Source organism: Musca domestica, unplaced genomic scaffold, assembly GCF_030504385.1.
Source record: "Musca domestica strain aabys unplaced genomic scaffold, Musca_domestica.polishedcontigs.V.1.1 10, whole genome shotgun sequence".
Taxonomy (NCBI): domain Eukaryota; kingdom Metazoa; phylum Arthropoda; class Insecta; order Diptera; family Muscidae; genus Musca; species Musca domestica.
This window is the reverse complement of record NW_026712115.1, coordinates 5305212-5329285: the sequence shown is the minus strand read 5'-3', so window position 1 is coordinate 5329285 and position 24074 is coordinate 5305212. Positions and strand designations below refer to the sequence as shown.

Here is a 24074-nt window from a genome sequence, read left to right as displayed (position 1 = left end):
GCCTGTTACAAACATATGCACAAAGACAATACCCTGTACCACAGTGTGGTGAAGGGTATAAAAATAATCAATCATTCCATATACGAAGCCAATTTTTACAAAAATTACAATATTTCCAATTTCTATCTACTATCCTTCTTCAAATAAAATTCACCTCAATCACAATTCTTTACACAAACAGTAAAAAATCTCTATTATTTATTTTCCACTAAAGTACATGTAATAAGAAAGGTATAAAACTTAAATACTACGATTACAAAGAAATCCTTTTGAAAAGCTTAATTATACTACGCCTTTTTCATTTTCTTATTAGCGTTGGCCAACTTGGCTTTAAGCGCCTTAACTTCCAACTTATTATCATGCCCATCGGCGGAACGTTTCTTTGCCGCTGACGACGGTGAATCTTCTGTAGGCGGGATAAACTATTTTTGACGTTTCTCTTCTTGTTTCTTCGCAGCCTCAGATCGTTTGGCATTACTCTCCTCCTCTTGCTTGCGTTGTTGTTTCTGTTCTTTGCTAAGGAAATATTCAGCCGAAGCCGAAGAATTGTTTATCGATTTTGCTTTCGGGTTGTGCCGGTGGGAATGGTGTGTATTCCTTCTTTTGTTTCTTAACCTTGGTTTGTTTACGTTTGCTGATATTCTTGTTCTAGAATTTGGGCAGGAAACGCGACCAATCCTCATTGGCCAATTTTGGATATTTTATAAGTTCCCGTTTGATCATGATTGCCTTGGTGTTGTAAATGGGATGCACATTGTTCATGGTATCGATGACAATATCACGAACCTGTTGTAGACCCTTATAGGGACCCAATGTCGAGACCGTGTTACCTTGAACCAAAACATAACAATCAGTTAAAAGTTCAATGGATTTCGAAGTGGCACCACTGGGACCAATTAAACGTTGATGTCTTTTGAAGAATTTTTCTTTCTACCAATCTCGTCCAGTAGCACACGTTTGGCCTGTTCAAAGGGTACACTATGAGCCATTAGCTTAATCATATCACGTGCCTTGATGACAATGTAGGGATCCCAGGTTTTACGTGTTGTCTTCACCACCATACTGCCTTCAATTAAATCCAGTTCAGCTTTCAGATAATATTCAGCAACAGCTTGTTGTACCAATGGCCAGACTTGTTTCAAATACCTCTCACGATATTTCGGGAATAGTGTGGCAAATTAACTCTCCTCCACCAGTCCATTTGGATTATCCACTGGCTTGAAGGCTGGTATTTTCATGGCCCAAGCATTTTCGAAGGGTTCATTTGTTTGCTTAAGCTCCTTTGATTCACTGCCACACCCTAATCGTCACTTCACTTTAAGTACCTTCGTTATTGTCAAGTTTTTCTTCTTCCTCCTTTGTAGCAGTTGGAACGTTTTTAATTTTGATTTGCCATTTGCAAACATCAAAGACATAGAAACGTAAAGACTTGACAAAATGCATTTTGGAAAAATAGTTTATCGAAACATATGTAGGGGGCACCTTTTCCCTCTTATTCGCGTTTTTATTATTTACATGCCTCTGTTATGCCAGAAGCCCCCTACATATGTTTCGATAAACTATTTTTCCAAAATGCATTTTGTCAAGTCTTTACGTTTCTATGTCTTTGATGTTTGCAAATGGCAAATCAAAATTAAAAACGTTTGAAGATTTTTGGTAAGTCTTTGAAGCGAGAATTATAAATGTTCATCTACTTTATAAGATAGCCCGAATTGACTTTCAATCGAATTGATTGTAATTCGGTATTTTGAATTTAGATAGGGTTGCAAATCTTCCCACAAAAAATATCATATAAAAATTTACGACAGCCCCAATATAGCGGTACCGGTATTTTGAGGATTATGGCCCCGTTTTTTATGCAAATTGGCTGTAACTTCGTTCTCGCCGTGTGTCAAATCGTCCTATCAAAAAATTACCATGGCACAACCAACGATATATATAAAAGTACCGATCGATTACATGTACTTTTAATGTCCAGATCATGGTGGCGAGTTAATAAGTTCGGCTCGGCTGAACTTAACGGCGTTTTTACTTGTTTGATTTTAAATGACGATTTCTTATGGATTGGATGTAAACGAAAAAATTGTTTTGTAAAAAAATATGTGCATTTTTTTCTTTGTAGGCTTGTAGCGTAAATTTACATAAATTCCTCGCTGCAGCCATAAAATGAAAAACAAAATATAATTTTTGTCGTTGCTTTTTGTGATTTAATAAATGACATTATCGATATGACTATCCAAATGATGATTAAATGACGATTAATCATTAAACACGTTGGGTATAAATGCTGCAATGGTTTAGCTAATAAATATATTGGCTATTTTTTTCTTTTTGTCACACTAAAACAGAATGTACATTAGAACTTTTTTAAAACCCACTGAATTTTCTAAATCCAGAACAATGTAAATGCCCTCTAAAGTAATTTCATGATAAAGTAGGCGACCTTACATCGAGTTCAGCACTACATTAATTTAAAAAAAATGTTCAGCTGAGGAACTCGATCTAAGAACTCATAATTTCGTGTAATTTGTTTCATGAAATCACTTTAGTGTGGCATTCGACTTTACAAGGCATATAAACGGTTCATATTTTGTATATTAATCGGCACTTACAAGGTAATCCTTTGCCAACATACGAATACAATTTTTTCATAAATTTGACTTTGACAACATTCTGCTTTCAAAATGTAAATGGAAATATTCTTCTTCGAAATGTACGCACAACATGTGCTCAGTGGCAAGAAGTATTTTTGTTACAAATTTTGAATTTCATGATCATTATATAATAATATACATATGTATATATGTAATAAGCATAAGTATTTGTAATTTTAAAATGGTTTATCCAAGAAAAAGTACGCGGAACTGTTAGACAATATTATGTTTCAAATATATTAAAAATATGCCACTGGTCGTGCACAAAAGTTTATGGTAATATTTTTTAATTTATTTGAAAATGATAGATGATTTCCAAATTTAAAAAGCGCTGCCAATACCGATATCTTTAATGAAACTACCTTCTATAATTATGCCATGGTTTTAACCTACATTATGGGGATTTATTTGGCATATAACAATTTAAACCCACTTGGTTACGGAATCCGGTACAATGTAAACGTACTATTAAATTTTTTGGACTGGTGGTAAATATACAAATTGTTTTATAATAAGTAATGTTAATTTATATATCTTCTTTGCAAATATAAGAAATAAATTTACATAATTTTTATCGTTGCGTTTTGTGATTTTGTAAATATTCTTTTCGATAGAGGGGGTGATTTATCCTCACTAGAAAACTTGAACAATTCCAACAAGATAAATCGATACAGTGCTTCATATTATGAAGCTTTAATGTGTAAATGATTACAGGTTATTAGTCGAAAGTAGTCACAATCGTAAATGGCTACCGGTTAATAAAATCAATTGACCTGCATCAACAATCATTTTGAATTCAAGCAGCAACGATACAATTCAAGCATCAACGGCGTACCTTTCTATTTTGTGCTATTAGCATTTTTTTTTCTTTTTACAAGGTAAGTAAACGTTTTATATTTTATATTATATTTTGTATTGAAAATGTTGACGACATTTTGACGGCTGGTGGTAAACAAACAAATTGTTTTGTAAAAATTATGTCAATTTATAACTTTGCATATGTATATATATATTTGCAAAGTTACAAGCCTACAAAGAGGAGACATACATTTAAAGCAGCCATAAAATAAAAAAATACACAATTTTTGTCGTTGCTTTTTGTGATTTAATCAATTTTCTTTTTGATAGGACGAGATTTATCCTCACTAGAAAACCTGACAAATTCTAACAAGATTAGAAAGATTACATGTCTGGCACATCCATAAAATTGGATTTTTAACTTCGCAGACAAATTAGCGGACCTTTGAAAATTTTTCTTTGAATTTAATCAAGTCAAGCATCAACTATCGGCGTACCATTGGTATTTTGTTCTTTATACAAGGTGAGTAAAATATTTTATATTATTGGCCTCTTCCCGTACTGCAAGAATGTACTATGTTTTACTATTTTTGATGTCATAAAGGAAAAATTCTTATCGTAGTAAAACATTTTACATTCTTTCAGGTTCTGGAACAGACATATATATTATATTTGTATAACTTTGTAAATTTGTCATTCTGTTTGCAACACCTTCAAATATTCTCCAAAGACCCCATAAGGTATATATTCCGTCTGTTAAAATCACGATATCGCTCGCAAGATTAAAGAAAGAACATATATACTACTCCTGGGATGTTTGGTATTGAAAAAGGTTTTTTTGGGTCCACGATTTGGTAAAGCTGCATATAGCGGTAGCCCCAAATTTTCGGTATTTTTGGAAGTTTGTTCAACCGAATTTGTTTTTGGTTTCTTGTTGGGCCGCAATTATCACTATCAAAAATTATCATAATGGTTCACTCTTTAGACGCCTACGTTGAAAAAACATTAAAAAAAACACGTATATGATGAAAAAATAAATTAATAAATCCACGCCTAAGTTGAAAAAATATAGACCAAAATATTCTCTTCTTACATGACCTCAAGGCTCATATAACAGATCATGTAAGAAGCGAATATTTTCTTCCATTTTGATTGAAATACCCCCGTAATGTAAAATTCGTTGTTTACGCTTTCAAACGATTAATTTAAAATAGAACGCATTTTGACAGCACTGATGAAATCATCTGGTCTTACTGTTTGACCTTATAAATGGGCCTTACATGACCTGTTAAATGGGCTATGTGTCTGACAAACCAAGAGAGTAATCCCCCGCTCTATTCAATTTCAAAGAGATCACACAATTGATAGTAACAGCCTGTGTTTACATAAAGTTGTAGATAAAATATCTGTGTGTAAAAGAATTCTTAAACAAACAAAAACACATTTAATATTTCTATTAAATTACAAAAATAACTTGAATTGCATCCGGATAATATTAAAGCATTTGAAAATCTTTAAGTGTAAACAAAGAAACCCAGCGAAGAAGAAATGCATAAATTTGATGAAAATGCACCGCTCAAAATCAGCAGCAGTGGTGGATGTGCTGGTGCCAATAAATCCAATTCAGCAAATGGAAAACCAAATCCTAACCATCCAACATATTGAACTGTACCGAAAATTTTCCATGAACCCTAAGGCAAAACCTACGCAAAAACGTCACAAGAACTGCTGGATAATGAGGAATTGAATACGTTGTGGTCGATATTGGAAAAATATTGTGCACAAGTGACACCAATGGGTCAGCAATTGATTAGTTACAACGACTACTTGAAAGTTGTGCAAGCTGCCACTGCCAATGTCGCCTGTTTGCCAAAGTGCAATGCCATTCCGGTTACCCCCTATTCAGTTCAGAGTTTCTAAGTTTGTACGGTGGTATAGTCTTTTGATGAATGTCGTACCTTTGATGGTGAATACCTTCCTAGATTTCGTTCTGTGTTTGCATAATCGTCATGAACTACAATCGTTACATTATTTGTTTCGCATATTAGATGTCCAGCACAATGGCTATTTGACTGTCCAAACATTACATTATTTCTTTAGTGGTATTCTTGAACAAATTCGGGCATGTAATGCTGTGGCGGTCAATTTTGAAGATTTAAAATATGAAATATTTGATATGGCAAATCAAAGGATCCGTATAAAATTACGCTGCAAGATTTACTGAATTGGTAAGTGAGAGATGGAACTTTGACAATGATATAGTTATACCCTACACAACTAGGTTGTATAATAGCTTTGTGCGGCCCCAAAAGTTTGTAACGCCGCGAAATATTGGTCCTAGGCCCACCTTTTGGCATATCGATCGTCATATCTCGGCTAGCTGAGTCGATCTAGACATGTGTGTCCGTCCGTCCGTCTGTCTATTATAATTTGTAAACACGATACAGACCACAGTTATGGACCAATCATCACGAAATTTAATATGTATTTCCGGTATTGGCTAAAGAAGACCCCTACTGTTTTTGGTAATGATGGGTTAATGTTTTGGGGTTCAAATGGACCAAAAAGTTTATTTTTGTCTATTTTTCTGGTCGCTCCAGAGGCCACAATTATGACCCAAACATAACGGAATTTTACTCGGAGAAGGGGATATGGTCAACGAATAAGTATAGCTGAATTCATGATGATCGGTCAATATTTAGCGGGTCCAATTGACCTCGACTTATGTGTGAAAAATAACATTTGCATTCTATGGCGTATATATTTACTCCAAAAATATTTTTTCAGCGACTATCTAATGCCTACAATTTGTTAATACTATCTGTTTAATCGACTTCCAGAGGCCTAGAATTGTTTAAGAATATTTTTTATAGATTACCGGAGGCATATAATTGTTAAATAATATTTTTCCGCTACTACCAGATACTTTCAATTTTTTAAAAATATTTTTTTATGGACTACAACATTCTAAGAATGTTTTTTTTAGTTCCTTCCAGATATCTACAAATTTGTAAGAATATTTCTCATCGACTACTAGGAGCCTATTAAATTTTTAGGAATATTTTATCAGAGACTACCAGAGACGTCAGTTTTTATACCCTCAGCCTTAAGGCTTATGAGGGTATATACACTTTATTACGACAAAAATGTGCCTCATTGAAATATTGGTTTAAGACCCCATGTTCCTTTGGACCAAATCCGTTTCAGACAATTTGGAGTCGATTTACAAATGCCCGTCCGTCTGTGTGCCTGTCCGGCTGGCTGGTGCGCACGATAACTCTCGAAGGCAGTAACCACTTTCATCCAAACTTTGCACATCGTAATATTTCTTCCAAACTTGAATCAAGTTCAAAGATGGGGAATATCGGTCCACTCCTGGTACCTCCCACACACAAAAAGTCACAATTTTGCTGAATATGAATTTTATAACATCATGCGAAAGGGTTATCCGATTTGAACCAAACTTTGCGCAAGCTAATATTTTAACCAAACTAGTATAATGTGGGAAGATGGGACATATCGGCCCACTTTTCCAGTACCTTCCCCACAAAGGGTCAATATTTTGGAAACTTATAAATCTTATATGAAGCGAACGGAATATCCAAATGCGTCCAAATTTTGTACTTCGCAATTTTTTTAACAATTTTGAAAATTTGTTAATCGAATATCAAGCCTTAACCCGAGATTTAGTGCAATTATTGGGTATATATGTCAGTCATATCTGGTAAGTTTGAAAAATTATAAATTTAAACAAAAAATACTTTTGTATGTTACAAACATATGCACAAAGACATAATACTCTGTACCACAGTGTGGTGTAGGGTATAAAAATATTTTGTCATCATCTACATGCTTCCTGCAATATGTTAATATATTTTTTCAATGTATACCAGATATCTACAATTTGTTTAAGAAATTTTGATCATTGACTACCGGAATCAAGAAAATTTGTCATCGACTTCTTGACAGAACCTTTCGTCCAATATAGGTTCATAAGATTTTTTTAAATAGCTAAAATCTATTCATACCATTAAAATTTGGATTTTTTAAGATTTCTAATGGAGGAGGGTACAATCAGTTATACCAGGCCTGCCTCATTGACATTTTTACACCCTACACCACACTGTGGTACAGGCTATTATGTCTTTGTGCATTTGTATGTAACATGCAAAAATATACGAGATAGACCCATAGTTACTTTTGAGGATATACGTAGAATCACTTTCTAAGTCGATTTATGCATGTCCGTACGTCCGTCCGTCTGTCCATGTATTATTGTTAACAAAATGCAGGTCGCATTTATGATCCGAATGAGATGAAATTTGGCACAGTTTATTTATTTGGCCCAAGGACGAACCCTATTGAAATTGGTGAAAATCGGTTTAGATTTAGATATAGCTCCCATATATATTTTCGTCCGATTTTACGATAGTGTACCAAGGACCCAATGTTCGTCAGATTGCCTCGTAATTTTGCACAGAGTATCGAATTTTAATATAGAATAACGTGAAATAAATTTTGTTTGTGCGATTTTGCAGAACGGATGAAATTGGGCCTAGAATGACCTGTGTTAAGTTTTGTTGGAATCGGTTCAGATTTCGATATACCTCCCATATATATTTTCGACCGATTTCATCTAAATGGTGCACCACAGACCTAATATTTATCCGATTGCGACAACATTTTGCTCCACGTACCAAATTGAGTATATTATAACATATGTTAAGTTTTGCTGAAATCTATTCAGACTTTATCTAAATCTAAATCCATATATTTTCGCCCGATTATACCTAAAAGGTGTACCAATGCCTAAAAACTTTGTCCGATTACGACGACATTTTGCATAACACTAGTTTTAGCCTTGAATGACGTATGTTAAAAGTTGTTGAAATCGGTTCACATTTAGATATAGCTCCCATATATATTTACGGCCGATTTCTCCTAAGTGGTGCACCACAGAGCCAAGGCGTGGATTTTTTTTTAATTTATTCATTATTATTTCATTATTTATTCAAATAATATACAATAAATATACGCCTTCAGTTTGCCATTGAAAATCAGGACCCAGTCGTAATTAGGACCCCATGTGATAAAAATTTAAAAACCATCCTCGAGGGGCCTAAACTAGACTAAGGCCATTTTCTTCAATAAATCCACGCCTCAGTCGATCCTTGAAAAATATTCTTCAATAAATCCACGCCTTGTTTTGTATCAGAAATTTATTTTCATTTTCCAGACAAAAAAAAAATTAATAAATAACGCAGGATTTATTTGTTTTACATATATGTATAAATATATACATACATAAATAGGGCGGCCCCTAAACCAAAAAATTACATGTGTTGTGATATCGTTTTAACGGATGGAATTCTTGGTGTGGGCTTCATCTATTGTAGAATAAAATTCAGGAATAAAAAAATCACAACGGCAGCACAATGCCCATTCATATAAAATTTACTTCTATTCCCTACTGGGAACGTTTGAAGCAACAAATCCCATTTCATTGAACTATTGCCGATTACCAGCATTTTGGTAAGATTTGCACATATCGCTGGAAATGTCCTAATCAGAGGAATGACGGTGAAGCTACAGAATTACGAATTTTTAAGATTTTCATTCATGTTTTTAAATTTTATTGTGTAAATGCCAAAAATATATGTTTTTAAAATAAATAAAATTTTTGATATTTTGTGTATTTTGTTTGCATTTTACGACATATCAAACTGACACTAGCTTTGCATACAAAAACAATTTTCTATGTGTTTGTTTTTGTAATATTTTGTCTGGAAAAGTATTTTCTCCCTTACTCTCTCAAATGAAGTTACTGAGTAAATATTACTGGAAAAGTACCCAGACATACCTATTCTATACGAACTTATTCGAGTGCCTTACGACCAAACTCATTGGATTTGAAATATGTGTCATTTAATTTTGCTTTGAATCGAAATACATTTTTCTGCAATACTATTTTCAAGTACCAACTGAAGGCGTAGATTTTTTAAAGAATAATTTCAAGAGCTAACTGAAGGCGTGGATTTATTAACTAATATGTTCCAAGGACCAACTAAGGCTTGTACTTTTTATGAATATTTACCGAGGACCAACTAAGGCTTGTATTCTTTTATGAATATTTTCCAGGGACAAACTGAGGCGTGTATTTTTTAAAGAATAATTTCAAGGACTAGCAGAAGGCGTGGATATATTAACGAATAAGTTTCAAGAACCAACACTTAATTTATTTAATATTTATTCAAGCATCAACAGAAACCGAACATTTTTAAAGAATAGTTTTCAAGGACAAACTGAAAGCGTATCTTTTTTTAACGAATATTTTTCAAGGATCAACTGAGGCGAGTATTTTTTAAAAATATTTTTCAAGCATTAACGTAAATTTTTTATGAATTTTTTAAAAATTATTATTTAATGCTTGTATTTTTTAATGATTTCAAGATTTAAAAATATTTGTAAGAATCCTTCGACAAATATTGTGTAATAAATCCTTGCCTTCAGTTGGTCCTTGAAAAATATTCTTATATAAATCCTCGCCTTCAGTTGGTCCTTGAAAAATATTCTTATATAAATCCTCGTCTTCAGTTAGTCCCTGAAAATAATTTTTAATAAATCCACGCCCTTGAAAATATTATTTAATAAATCCACGTCCTTGAAAATATTATTTAATAAATCTACGCCCTTGAAAATATTATTTAATAAATCCACGTCTTTGAAAATATTCTTCAATAAATCCACGTCCTTGAAAACATTTTTTTAAAAAAATCAACGGCTTCTGTTGATGTTTGCTTCTTAAATTTTTAAAAAAGTTCACGCCTTCTGTTGATGCTTGATTTGTATACCTTACACCACACTGTGGTACAGGGTATTATGTCTTTGTGCATTTGTAAGTAACATGCACAAATAGACGAGATAGACCCATAGGTGCTTTTACAGATTTACTTAGAATCACGTTTTAAGTCGATTTATGCATGTCCGTCCGTCTGTCCATGTATTATTGTGAACTGATGCAGGTCGCATTTATTGTCCGAATGAGTTGAAATTTGGCGAGCCTGCTTATTTGGCCCAAGGACGAACCCTATTGAAATTGATAGTATACCAAAGATCCAATGTTTTTCCGATTGCGACGCAATTTTTCACAGCGAATCAAATTTTAATCTAGAATGACGTGAATTATTTTCTTTTGAAATCGGTTCAGATTTAGATATAGCTCCCATATATATTTTCGGACGATTTTATCTAAACGGTGCACCACATACCCAATATTTAACATATGTTAAGTTTTGTTGAAATCGGTTCAGATTTAGATATAGCTCCCATATATATTTTCGCCCGATTTAACAAAAAAGGTGTACCAATGTCCAAAAAGTTTGTCGGATTACTAAATTTTGCACAACGTACCAACATAACCCTATTATAACATGTATGAAGTTTTGTTGAAATCGGTTCAGATTTAGATATAGCTTCCATATATATTTTTGGCCGATTTTAACTAAATGGTGCACCACATACCCAATATTTATCCGATGGCCACGAAATTTTGCACAACGTACCAGCTTAACCCTATTATAGCATATGTTAAGTTTTGTTGAAATCGGTTCAGATTTAGATATAGCTCCCATATATATTTTCGCCCGATTTATCCAAAAAGGTGTACCAATGTCCAAAAAATTTGTCGGATTACTACGAAATTTTGCACAACGTACCAACATAACCCTATTATAACATGTATGAAGTTTTGTTGAAATCGGTTCAGATTTAGATATAGCTCCCATATATATTTTCGGCCGATCCGATCCAATATTGATCCAATATTTATCCGATGGCCACGAAATTTTGCACAACGTACCAGCTTAACCCTATTTTAACATATGTTAAGTTTTGTTGAAATCGGTTCAGATTTAGATATAGCTCCCATATATATTTTCGCCCGATTTAACCAAAAAGGTGTACCAATGTCCAAAAAATTTGTCCGATTACTACGAAATTTTGCACAACGTACCAACATAACCCTATTATAACATGTACGAAGTGTTGTTGAAATCGGTTCAGATTTAGATATAGCTCCCATATATATTTTCGGCCGATTTTAACTAAATGGTGCACCACATACCCAATATTTATCGGATGGTCCAAAATATCCAAAAAATTTGTCCGATTGCGAGGAAATTTTGTATAACCCACTAGATTGAGCCTTGAATAACGTATGTTAAAAGTTGTTAAAATCGGTTCAAATTTGGATATAGCTCCCATATATATTTTCGCCCGATTTCATCTAAATGGTGCACCACACCCCCAATATTTATCCAATTGCGACAAAATTTTGCTCAACGTACCAAATTGAGTATATTTTAACATATGTTAAGTTTTGTTGACATCGGTTCAGATTTAGATATAGCTCTCATATCTATTTTCGGCCGATTTCATCTATATAGTGCACGAAAACCCAATGTGTGTCAGATTGCAACGACATTTTGCACAGGCTACTGAATTTAGTCCAAATTGCATTAAGTTTAGTTTGTTTTTAGTTTATGTTTTTATTTGAGTTTATGTTGTTCCAATAGCACCTCCTGCATATACACAGAGTGGTGTAGGGTATCATATAGTCAGGCCCGTCCGACTTTCGTCCTTTCCTTACTGGTTTTATTTAAAAAAAGATTTTTTTAAATATTTTTTGATACGTATATTTTTTTAAGAAGATTTTTCAAGGAATACGTAAAAATATTTGTGAAAAAATATTTTTCAAGCATCAACGTAGATTTTTTAAGAATTTTTTAAAAACTATTTTTTGATGCTAGAATTTTTTAAAGATTTCAAGAATTAAAAATATTTATAAGAATCCTTCGACAAATGTTGTGTAATAAATCCTCGCCTTCAGTTGGCCTTGAAAAATATTCTTATATAAACCCTCGCCTTCAGTTAGTCCTTGAAAATAATTTTTAATAAATCCACGTCCTTGAAAATAGTTTTTAATAAATCCACGCCCTTGAAAACCATTTTTAATAAATCCACGTCCTTGAAAATATTATTTAATAAATCCACGCTCTTGAACATATTATTTAATAAATCCACGTCTTTGAAAATATTTTTGCTTCTTAAATTTTTAAAAAAAAGTTCACGCTTGATTTTTTTATTAAAAAAAAAGGATTTTTTTCAATATTGTTTGATGCGTATATTTTTTTAAGAAGATTTTTCAAGGAATACGTAAAAATATTTGTGAAAAAATCTTGTAAAAATATTCCTAAAGAAATGCACGACTTTTGTTGATGCTTGAACAAATATTCTCAAAAAAAACATCTATTTTGTTGATGCTTGAACAAATATTCTTAAAAAAAATCCAAGTCAATGGATTTATTAAATATTTTTTAAGGACAAGGAGAAGGCTTGGATTTATTAAAACTACTTTTCAAGAACCAATACAAAGGATGGATTGTTTTAAAAATATATTATAAAATATATAAAACCAACACAAGGCGTAGGTTTTTTTAAAATAATTTTCAAAAAACAACACAAGACGTGGATTCTTTAAAAAAATTTTCAAGCATCGACAGAAGGCGAAAATTTTTAAAGAATATGTTTTCAAGCATCAGGAGAAGCCGAAAATCAACCTAAAACATAAATTTTTTGAAAATATTTTAGTTTGGTTCTCACATCAATATTAACAGCATTATTATCGCTTTTCGATTATATTTTTATTTTTTGTTTTTATATAGTATGTTTTCATTAGTGTCATATAATTATGGCGAGTTTTGTGTCGTAGACACAAAAAAAACCAAACCATTTGACGGGGACGGATATATTTTTAAATACAAAGGCGGATCCTATCTGGGAACGATAATAGCAAAAAGCGGTAAATTAATGTAAGAGGTGTATTTAAAGTTATATTGACAGTTTCATTTCCTAGACAACAAGGAAGAACTTTCTAATTTAAAGAATATAAAAGAAGACGAAGCCAAAAGGCAAGAAACACAGCCAAAACAAAAGAATACTTATTCATCACAAGCGATGGAAACTGTAAGGGATTCTATACAAAATATGTCATCGTCCATAAATAATGAAATGTTACAAAGGTAAGTTAGTATATATATTTTTACAAGAACCTGCACAATTTTTCAGTTAAAATAAATTATATTCGATTTAGTTATAAATTTGCACGAATTGGTATAGATATGCAATAAGTTTAGATCAAATTGGTTCATATATAGATTCCAAATATGTGTAGTTCTTCTCTTGTTTAATACATATAAGAGATATTTGAAAAGAAAAAGAAGTAGTTTTTATTTACCTTCTTATTCTAAATAAAATAATCAAACAAGAACCACCTGATTATAAAACCTTACTTGGAATATGTTATATAACCCATATCTATGCCTACCCATGATGTAACTGTTGTTGCGTAGTTTTATTAACATTTTCATTGTTTACAGCCTAAAAACTTTTAGCTTGGTTGCTTACGACACTGATGATTATTTTGTTATTAACTCAAAAACTATAACACAACTCCAAGGCAGTGATTGTGTTGTGAAATATAGAGGTGGTTTTTATTCTGCAAAACTAATTGCATCTTATGGTGAGTTCGTCAATCAATATATGGATTTTGTATATTACTTTTAAAAAATAAGACATATACACTATTGAACAAAAACATATATTGCTTCCCAAACAGTTATTTAGCGTAGACATATTCGACACAATGATGATAATTTTAATTCACAACTAATCATTTTACTATATTTGGAAGTACCATGACGTTATCGTTTTGGAATTTAATTTACACTACACATGTTTTACATACACATATGATTACTTCAAAAATATAAATACAAGGTGTCTGAGATTGTCATTAATATACAGAAAAATGATAAAACATTTATAAATTTATATATAATTTTCCACATTTCATAATATAAATTTGTTATGAAGAAAACACTACTTTGAAAATAATTTTTTAATTGCATACTAGCGCATAACCCTTTTGTTGTTATTGACGATCTTAAACATTTAAAGTATTTGAATATCTGATGTAAACAAATTATATACGAGCAAAAATAAAAAAAGTTTTTCTATAGATGACAAAAAGAAACTTCTGGAATTAAAGCGAATGAAAAGAAGACAAAGTCACTCAAAACATGTAGACCAAAAGCCTACATATGAAGTAAATAAATGTATACCAAATTCTACAACAAATGTCCAGAAGAGTTCAGAACCAGAAATTATAAATGACAATTCAATGGAACTACAAAATAAAAACCATCACGAAACATCGGGAGAAGATTCAAATTATTCATCATATGTAAGAAATCACGAAATAATATATAATTCTGGTAGTGAATGTTCTTTAAATGCTTTTGACGTAAGTTTGGCAAAAAAACAAGGGCATCTTAAGAACTCTACAGTCTTACAAAAAAGCACGATGAACTCGAAAGATTATAATCCCTCTAAAAGTAACAAAAATGACACACTACTAGACGAATCGGAGCCTGTTATAACGAAAGTGACTGGTATTGAAATTCCTTCATCTGAAAATCATTCCAAACAAAGTGATCATATATTGTCGGACACTTCAGAGTCAACGTGGGATGAAACTTCATCAAGTGGCGAATCTGTTTCTTTTAAAAATGCAGTGCTTAAAACCCAACGACTAAAAAATTCTACTGCTATTAAATCATCAGGTAATAGAAGTACGTTGGCTACAGAAAGTTTTGATTCCTCTATGCCATATAATGACAAATCTGTGTCAGAATACCTACCGGATTCATCTTTACAAAATACAACAGTAAATACAAGTTCCATTGTAGAAGTTAACACCGCTCCAATTCAGATAGATTCGTTAAGAGTTCCGTTTTCAAAATCAAAACTAAAAAGACATTTTTGCATGTATTGCAAAACATTGCAGTGCAAAATTGCTCGACATTTATTCTTAAAACATAAAAACGAAAATCTAGTTAAACAAGCAATGGCACTTCCCAAATTGAGCAAAGAACGTTTAAAATTAATTGAAGACATTCGAAAACAAGGAGATTTCATACACAATACATGCAGTGATCAGAACACTGGTATTTTAATTGTATCTAGACGACAACAACAAAAAACAAACCGAAAAGCCGACGACTATATATGCTGTCCAAAATGTAAAGGATTTTATACAAAATTTGCATCACGACAACACAGTAGGAAATGTGTTCAAAAACACAACTCCAGATCAAATTTTATTGAAGGGCGAAAATTAACTCAATATATACACCATGTTGCGAGTCCTGCAATGAAAACAACGATATTTCCTGTTCTCCGAAATGATAACATAACCAAAGCAATACGTTTCGACGAATTAATTATCCGATATGGTAACAGATTATCCGAAAAACTTTCTCAAAGTCACCACCATGATCAAATCCGAGCAAACATGCGCCTTTTGGGTAGATTTAAAATAGAATTTATGAAAATTGTGCCGGAGATAACCGAATTGAAAGATATATTCAAACCATATTTGTTCGATAATGCTATTGAGGCACTTCGAAAAACAGCAAAGTGGACCTTTGATAAAGGATTCGCAACGCCAGCTGTTGCCACATCCTTGTCATCTTTAATAAAAAAATGCGCACGGATACAACGAAATGAATTTATTAAATGTCAAAATGAAGATTCTAAATGTAACTTAGACAATTTTATTTCTCTTTGGGTAGAGGAAACACCCGTACAAATCAACAAAAAAGCTCTGGAAGATCTCGAAAATCGGAAAAGGACAAAAACTAATGACTTGCCAAGTAAAAACGATATCAAAATTTTGTATGATTATTTAAGAACTATAATGCTTGATTCCTTCGCCGAATTATGCTTAAACTACAATTTCATTTCCTGGAAAAAACTTTTGGAATCTACATTAATATTTATCCAAGTATTCAATCGACGAAGAGCTGGGGAAATTGAAAGGTTAACAATTGAAAACTTTAATAAAAAGGAACAAATAACTGATTGTGTAGAAGCTGGCATGTTGGAAAATATCTCTAAACAATCCATTAATTTCGCCAAACAATTCGTTCGAATCACGTTACGGGGAAAGTTAGGAAGAACCGTGAGCGTTTTGCTCGACCCACTGTGTATTAAGTCCATTAACATTATTCTTAAATTCAGAGAAAAGGCTGGCATTTCCAAGACAAATCCATATATATTTAGTGCGCCTGGTAAGTCCAGCTTAGCAAAAAGTTACTGCAGAGCATGTCCTTTGCTGAGAAAATTTGCATCAGAGTGTGGAGCATTGATTCCCGATACACTTAGAGGCACAAAACTGCGAAAACACATAGCAACATATACCTCATTGCTGAACGTGCAAGAATCGACGGTTGATAGACTTGCTAACTTTTTAGGCCACCACAAAGACATCCACAAAAGCATATATAGGGTACCGGTGCCAGTAGCCGAAATTACAAGCGTGTCAAAAATTTTATTATCGGCTGCTGGGTGCAATTTGCAAAATAGTATCGAAACTAGTAATTCTAATAGAAATATAGTTTCTGATAACGAAGGGAGTATGCAATATGAAGGTTTGGAGGAAAACTCTGAAGATTCAGAAACAGATATGGTAAAACCGAAGAGACGTAGTAGTAAGTAAAAATTGTAGAAACTATAATTCTTAATATTTTTGATTACTTAGCTGTATTTTAACCAACTTAGTACTACACAAATAACAATATTTTCAATATTTTAGCATCCCCTTTCGGACGGACAATACGCAAGAGGTGGAGCAGTGCTGAAATTGATTCCGTTAAAGAAACATTTGGAGATATTTTGGCCTTGGAGAAGTTGCCTTCCATAAAGCAATGTGCAGCAGCTATAGAAAAAAATATCTGCCTATGTAAAAGAACACCGGCTCAATTAAAAACATGGATAGACAACCAGCGAAAAAAAGTTGCCGTTCGAGGAAATTAAACAATTTGGTAACAAGTTTTAGTATTAATTTATAATCTGTTTCTAACAGCTTGTTTTTCAGATTTCCCCACTTTCAACACACAGTCACCGCCACAACATTCCACGGACCCAGTGTTTTCTTACTTTTTTTAGTGATATAAGCTTTTCATGCATATGAAATACTCTTGCCCATGTATGGGATATGTTCACACACACGCACACACAATTACAATAATTTTATTTCAAAATATTTTTATCATGTTTTATTAATTCTATGAATGCTGTAAAATTTTTATTGACGATTAATTTAAATTTAAAGCCTATTCTTTAATAAGTATTGAAAACGTGTTTTTTTATGAATAAAAATATTCATTATTAATTTATTTTGGCTTATGTTATTATTATAGTACTTATATATATTTTTTTATAAAATACATCTTTAGCCGTTTTCGTGTACTCATTTCATTTAATTTGTCATTTCTTAATTCACTTCATGGTAATATAAAACCGACCGAAAACTTATAATAACTAAATACAGTACCCAAAAAATACTTACTTATTTACAATAACTTAAAGAAATTAATACTTATGAGCACTAAATGGTACTATATTTGGTACAATTTGATTTTTAGGTGAACTAATAGAGCTAGAATCATTAAATTTGGTGTCAGGATCACTGTTGAGGTGTAAGCTTGAGATATGTAAAAGATTTAGAAATTTGTATTAATGTGTACTAAATTTGGTACAATTTGAATTATGAGTGAACCGATAGAGTTGAAATTCTGAAACTTGAATTTGGGATCACTGTGGGGTTGGGTATGTAAGAAGTTTTAGAATTTTGTACTAAGTGTACCAAATTTGGTACAATTTAAATTGAGAGTGAAGCGATAGAGTTGGAATGTTGAAATTTTGAGGTGTAGGATTGGGGTATGTAGGAAGGTTTGGAAATTGGTACTACTATGTACTAAATTTAGTACAATTTGATTTGTGGGTGAACAGATAGAGTTGGAATCCTGAAATTTTGATTTAGGAACACTGTGGAGGTGTATTATTGGGGTATGTAGGAAGGTTTAGAAGTTGGTACTACTGTGTTCTAAATTTGGTACAATTTGAATTGTGGGTGAACATATAGATTTGGAATCAGAAACCTGGATTTTGTTTCACTGTGGAGGTGTAGGATTGGGGTATGTAGAAAGTTTTGGAAATTGGTACTACTGTGTACTAAATTTGGTACAATTTGAATTGTGGGTGAACCGATATAGCTGGAATCCTGAAACTTGGATTTAAGATCACTGTGGAGTGTAGGATTGGAGTATGTAGGAAGTTTTGGAAATTGGTACTACTGTGTTCTACATTTTGTACAATTTGAATGGTGGGTGAACAGAACAGAGTTGGAATCCTGAAATTTTGATTTAGGAACACCGTGGGGGTTTAGGATTGGGGTATGTAGGAAGGTTTGGAAATTGGTACTACTGTGTACTAAATTTGGTACAATTTGAATTGTGGGTGAACCTATAGAGTTGGAATCAGAAACATGGATTTTGGGTCACTGTGGAAGTGTAGGATTGGGGTATGTAGGAAATTTTGGAAATTGGTACTATTGTGTAGTAAATTTGGTACAATTTGAATTGTGGGTGAACCAATAGATTTGAAATTCTCAAATTTGGAATCATTGTGGGGGTGTAGGATCGGGGTATGCAGGAAGTTTTGTTGGATGGTTGCGGAGTACTAAATGGTACTCAAATTCATTTTATGGTAGATATTAATGTGCAGATTTATTTGTTTTTCTGACATATGCAGTATTTTGTGAAAATAACATAATATGTTAATATATGTTTAAATTATTCCCACATTCGCTAACGAAGTAACAGGTATATGCTATATATGATATATGTAATGAATTCGGAAATTCGTACTAGAATGGTACAAAAAGTACTAAATAAGATAACATTTGTATTTGGCGAACCGGTAAAGGTAGAACTCTTAAATTTTAAATGAGGGTCACTGATGGAGTGTAAAATATATATAGCAAAGAGTTTTTTGGACATTCGAACTATAAGTATGCGAAAAGTTCTAAATTTGGTACAATTTCGTAGCATGTGAATGAATTGAGCTAAAAATTTGAAATGCGAATTAGGGTTGAGATGTAGGGTCTATTTAAAGAGATTGTTTTTGAAAGAGTGACTCATGGGTACGAAAAGTAATATATTTGGTACTTTTTTTTTTCGGAGGAACAAATCGAGCTGGAATCCTGAAATTTGAAATTAACATTACCGTCGGATTGAGATTTGTACGTAATTTTGGAATTGTTTACTTATGTGTACGAAAAGTACTAAATCGGACTATAATTGGTACAATTTAGATTTGGGTGAACCGATAAAGCGGGAACAATGAAAATTGGAGTCAGGATCATTGCAGAGGTGTAGGATTAGGTTCAGGATTCGGTTTAAGAAATTAATACTTTTGGCTACTAAGGAGGAGGTGTAAGATTGAGATATGTAGGAAATTTTAGAAATTTGTACTAATGTGTACTTAATTTGGTACAATTTAAATTGTGGGTGAACCGATAGAGGGAATCCTGAAACTTGGATTCAGGATCACTGTGGGTGTGTAAGATTAAGATATGTGGGAAGTTTTAGAAATTTGTACTACTGTGCACTAAATGTGGTACAATTGGAATTGTGGGTGAACCGATAGAGTTTGAATCCTGAAACATGGATTAAGGATCACTGTGGCGGTGTTGGTTTGGTTAAGTAGGATGTTTTGGAAATTCGTACTACTGTGTGCTAAATTTAGTACAATTTGAATTGTGGGTCAACCGATAAAGTTGGAATCCTGAAACTTGTATTAAGGATGACTGTGGGGGTGTAGGATTTGGGCATGTAAGAAGTTTTGCAAATTGGTACAACTATGTACTAAATTTGGTACAATTTGAATCGTGGGTGAACCAATAGAGTTGGAATCCTGAAACTTGGATTTAGGATCACTGTGGGGTGTATGTTTGGGTTAAGTGGGTTGGGTTCGTACTACTGTGTACTAAATTTGATACTGTTTGTATTTGGTTGAACCGATAAGACTGGTATCCTGAAATTGGGGAAATAAGCTTTTCAATGGATTATATGAAGTATATAGTAAGGGAAAGCAATGGAAATGAAATCGATTATATTATTTCTGTTGGGTGGTTGAGGTGGGTACTTATGGAATTTTATATGAATGTGTATTAAATGTCGTTTAAAAACGACAACTTATTGAACTTTGTATACACACGTGGTGTTGTGTGATTATTGTGAACCCCCGATGCAACGAAAACACAATGTAAATAGTGAAAAACCGCGAAAAAGCCTTTCAATTTATAAACGTAAGAAGGGAATATATATTCACTACTTATTTCAATCAACTTAATAAAAATCTGGATACTATAAAGAGACTTTGAAGACCGCGAAAAGAAAATCAAAGTCCCTTCATATATTTCGATTTGCACGAAATTTGGCACCGGGTAGTGAATTAGGTCCAGAATGATATGTGCTAAGTTTCGAGAAAATCGATTCAGATTTTATATAGCTCTCATATATAGTTTTGTCAGATTTTATGTAAAAGGTGCACCAAAGCCCCCCATTCTCGGTGTCATATTTTTTGTTATTCCGATCTACTCTTGAAGATATAGCCGATTAATTGAGTCAGCATCAAGTGACGGCAATAGTGATTCTTAAACGCATTTCTCGAATCCTAATAATCCAATCGGTTTATAAATGTCAAAAATGTTGTTGTAATGTTGAACCAAAAAATTAAAAAACAAAATTATAAATGAAAATATATTCACTACTTATTTCAATCAACTTAATAAAACTCTGGATACTATAAAGAGACTTTGAAGACCGCGAAAAGAAAATCAAAGTCCCTTCATATATTTCGATTTGAACGAAATTTGGCACCGGGTAGTGAATTAGGTCCAGAATGATATGTGCTAAGTTTCGAGAAAATCGATTCAGATTTTATATAGCTCTCATATATAGTTTTGTCAGATTTTATGTAAAAGGTGCACCAAAGGCCCCCATTCTCGGTGTCATATTTTTTGTTATTCCGATCTACTCTTGAAGATATAGCCGATTAATTGAGTCAGCATCAAGTGACGGCAATAGTGATTCTTAAACGCATTTCTCGAATCCTAATAATCCAATCGGTTTTTTAGTACCCAATTAATAATAATAAAACATTTTTTATATTTTTTTGTTGTTGTATAATTAATTTATTTATTGCCATAAACTTAATAATTTTGTGTTTTTATTTTTTTGGGAAGATTTTTTTTGAGGCGGAAATAAAAATTTTGAAGTGACGGAGGATATTTTAGCCATAAGTAAAAAAAAAAATAGATTAAAAACAAGTGAGCCGAGCAGTATAGTCGAACGGGGCCGACCATATGATACCCTACACAACTTCAACGAAAATTTGAATTCCTGTAGTTCTATATTCTGAGCTTGAGCAATATTTCGCAATATTTGCACCCTCTTGGCCGACTAGAGGTAAACAAATATTCAGTACAGCCCTTCTAAGTGCTTGTCTAGATTCCCTTCACCGTGGGTTGTGTTGTGCTATTCGGCCTGTGGCCTACAAATCGACTCGTAAAAACACAAAAAAATAAGTTTTTGGTCCACTTCAGCCCAAAATTATTATCTGATCATCACCGAAAATTAAAGGCGTTGTCCTTGACCATAACTGCAACCTCATGGAGCATTTCAAAGCGATCACCCCTATATTTCCGCCCTCCAGTGTGGTAATGGTTTACTAAATAATATTTGAATACCTAAGCACCTGTTAATAATTAAGTGTAACTCCCGCATCCGAGCTATATCTAAATCTGAACCGATTTTCACGAAACTTAGCGTACATCATTCTAGTCTTAATTCAGTGCGCTGTGCCAAATTTCATGCAAATCGAAAGGTATATAGGAACTTTGGTGCCCCATTTACATAGAATCGGACGAAACTATATATGGGAGATTTATCTAAATCTGAACCGATTTTCACGAAACTTAGCACACATCATTCTGGACCTAATTCAGTACTATATGCCTACTATATACTATATATAAATTTCGTGCAAATGGAATGATATATAGGGACTTTGGTGCACCATTTACCTTAAATCGGACGAAACTATATATGGGACCTATATCTAAATCTGGACCGATTTTCTCAAAACTTGGCAGACATCACTCTAGGCTCACTTCAGTACGTTATGCCAAATTTCGTGCAAATCGAAGGATATATAGGGATTTTGGTACACCATTTACATGAAATCGGACGAAACTATATATGGGAGCTATATCTAAATCTGGACCGATTTTTCCCAATTTCAATAGGGTTTGTTTTTGGACCAAATAAGTGACTTGTGCCAAATATCATCCAAATCGGATCATAAATGCGACCTGTACTTTGTTTACAATTTAACATCTACAGAAGGACGGACGGACATGCATAAATCGACTCAGAAAGTGATCCATGCCTATCCTCAAAAGGAACCATGTGTCTATCTCCTTTCCTTTTGTCTGTTACAAACATATGCACAAAGACATAATACCCTGTACCACAGTGTGGTGAAGGGTATAATAAATAGGGGATGTTTTTCTGTATTCATACACAAGAGAAAAACTTGTGAATTTGCAAACAAATTTTTTGATTATTTCTCAACATTTATTTTAATAATATATCAAAATAAAGTTCTCCGATTTATACAAAAACTAAAGAACATTAATTAATTCACACAAATATATAACAAAAAACCAGTAAGGAAAGTAGTAAAGTCGGACGGGTCCGACTTTATGATACCCTTCACCACTATGGGTATATTAAACAGGACTATTAACATGAAATTGGATGAAATAAAATATGTGATATTTATCTAAATGTGACTCTACCTAGATCTATCCATAAAGTATGTAAATCGACTTCAAACAAATATAAATAGGTCATCCGTTGGGCTATGTCTGTACTTCTACAAAACGCAACTACGTAATTCTATGCTCAATTTTGTACGTTGTGCAAAATTTGATGTCAATTTACTTGAAATCGGTCGAAAATATATATATGGAAGCTCTATCCAAATATTAAGCGATTTCAAACAAATTTGTCACAGGTTAGGTTATACTAATTTCAGAACGTTTTGTTCCTATCAGCCTATTGGTTCCTTGGTGCATCAATTACTTAAAATCAATATATAATAAAAGGGAACTATATCTAAATCTGGACCGATTTTCATGAAACAAGGCAGACATCACTCTAGGCTCAATTCAGTACGTTATGCCAAATTTTGTGCAAATCGAATGATATATAGGGACTTTGGGGCACCATTTACATGAAATCGGACGAAACTATATATGGAAGCTATCTCTAAATCTGGACCGATTTTCTCGAAACTTGGCAGACATCACTCTAGGCTTAATTCAGAACGATATGCCAAATTTCGTGCAAATCGAAAGATATATAGGGACTTTGGGGCACCATTTACATGAAATCGGACGAAACTATATATGGGAGGTATAGCTAAATCTGAACCGATTTTCTCAAAACTTGGCAGACATCACTCTAGGCTCAATTCAGTACGTTGTGCCAAATTTCGTGCAAATCGAAAGATATATAGGGACTTTGGGGCACCATTTACATGAAATCGGACGAAACTATATATGGGAGGTATATCTAAATCTGAACCGAT

At 32.9% G+C, this 24074-nt stretch overlaps 2 protein-coding genes and 1 pseudogene across 7 annotated transcripts in view; 1 reads left to right on the top strand and 2 right to left on the bottom strand.

Annotated features, from left to right (window-relative positions):
- LOC101888248 (tyrosine-protein kinase receptor torso) overlaps nucleotides 1-24074 on the bottom strand; it is a 257277-nt gene that overhangs the window by 133142 nt on the left and 100061 nt on the right. The gene's annotated exons all lie outside the window — the stretch shown is intronic.
- LOC131803595 (KRR1 small subunit processome component homolog) lies at nucleotides 160-1307 on the bottom strand (annotated as a pseudogene).
- Nucleotides 3177-17749, top strand: LOC131803875 (uncharacterized). Of its 4 annotated transcripts, none has more exons than XM_059125691.1 (7): nucleotides 3177-3532; nucleotides 13175-13311; nucleotides 13366-13531; nucleotides 13889-14031; nucleotides 14531-14754; nucleotides 17167-17395; nucleotides 17449-17749. In XM_059125691.1, exons 2-6 carry the CDS (start codon nucleotides 13176-13178, stop codon nucleotides 17272-17274), a joined length of 777 nt encoding a protein of 258 aa, XP_058981674.1. In that variant the 5' UTR covers nucleotides 3177-3532; nucleotide 13175; the 3' UTR covers nucleotides 17275-17395; nucleotides 17449-17749. The 4 variants fall into 4 exon arrangements, 2 of the variants coding, with proteins under 2 accessions (XP_058981674.1, XP_058981670.1); XR_009342810.1 differs by lacking the exon at nucleotides 14531-14754 and adding an exon at nucleotides 3783-3975 and having other exon boundaries at nucleotides 3268-3532; XR_009342811.1 differs by lacking the exons at nucleotides 3177-3532; nucleotides 14531-14754 and adding an exon at nucleotides 4969-5680.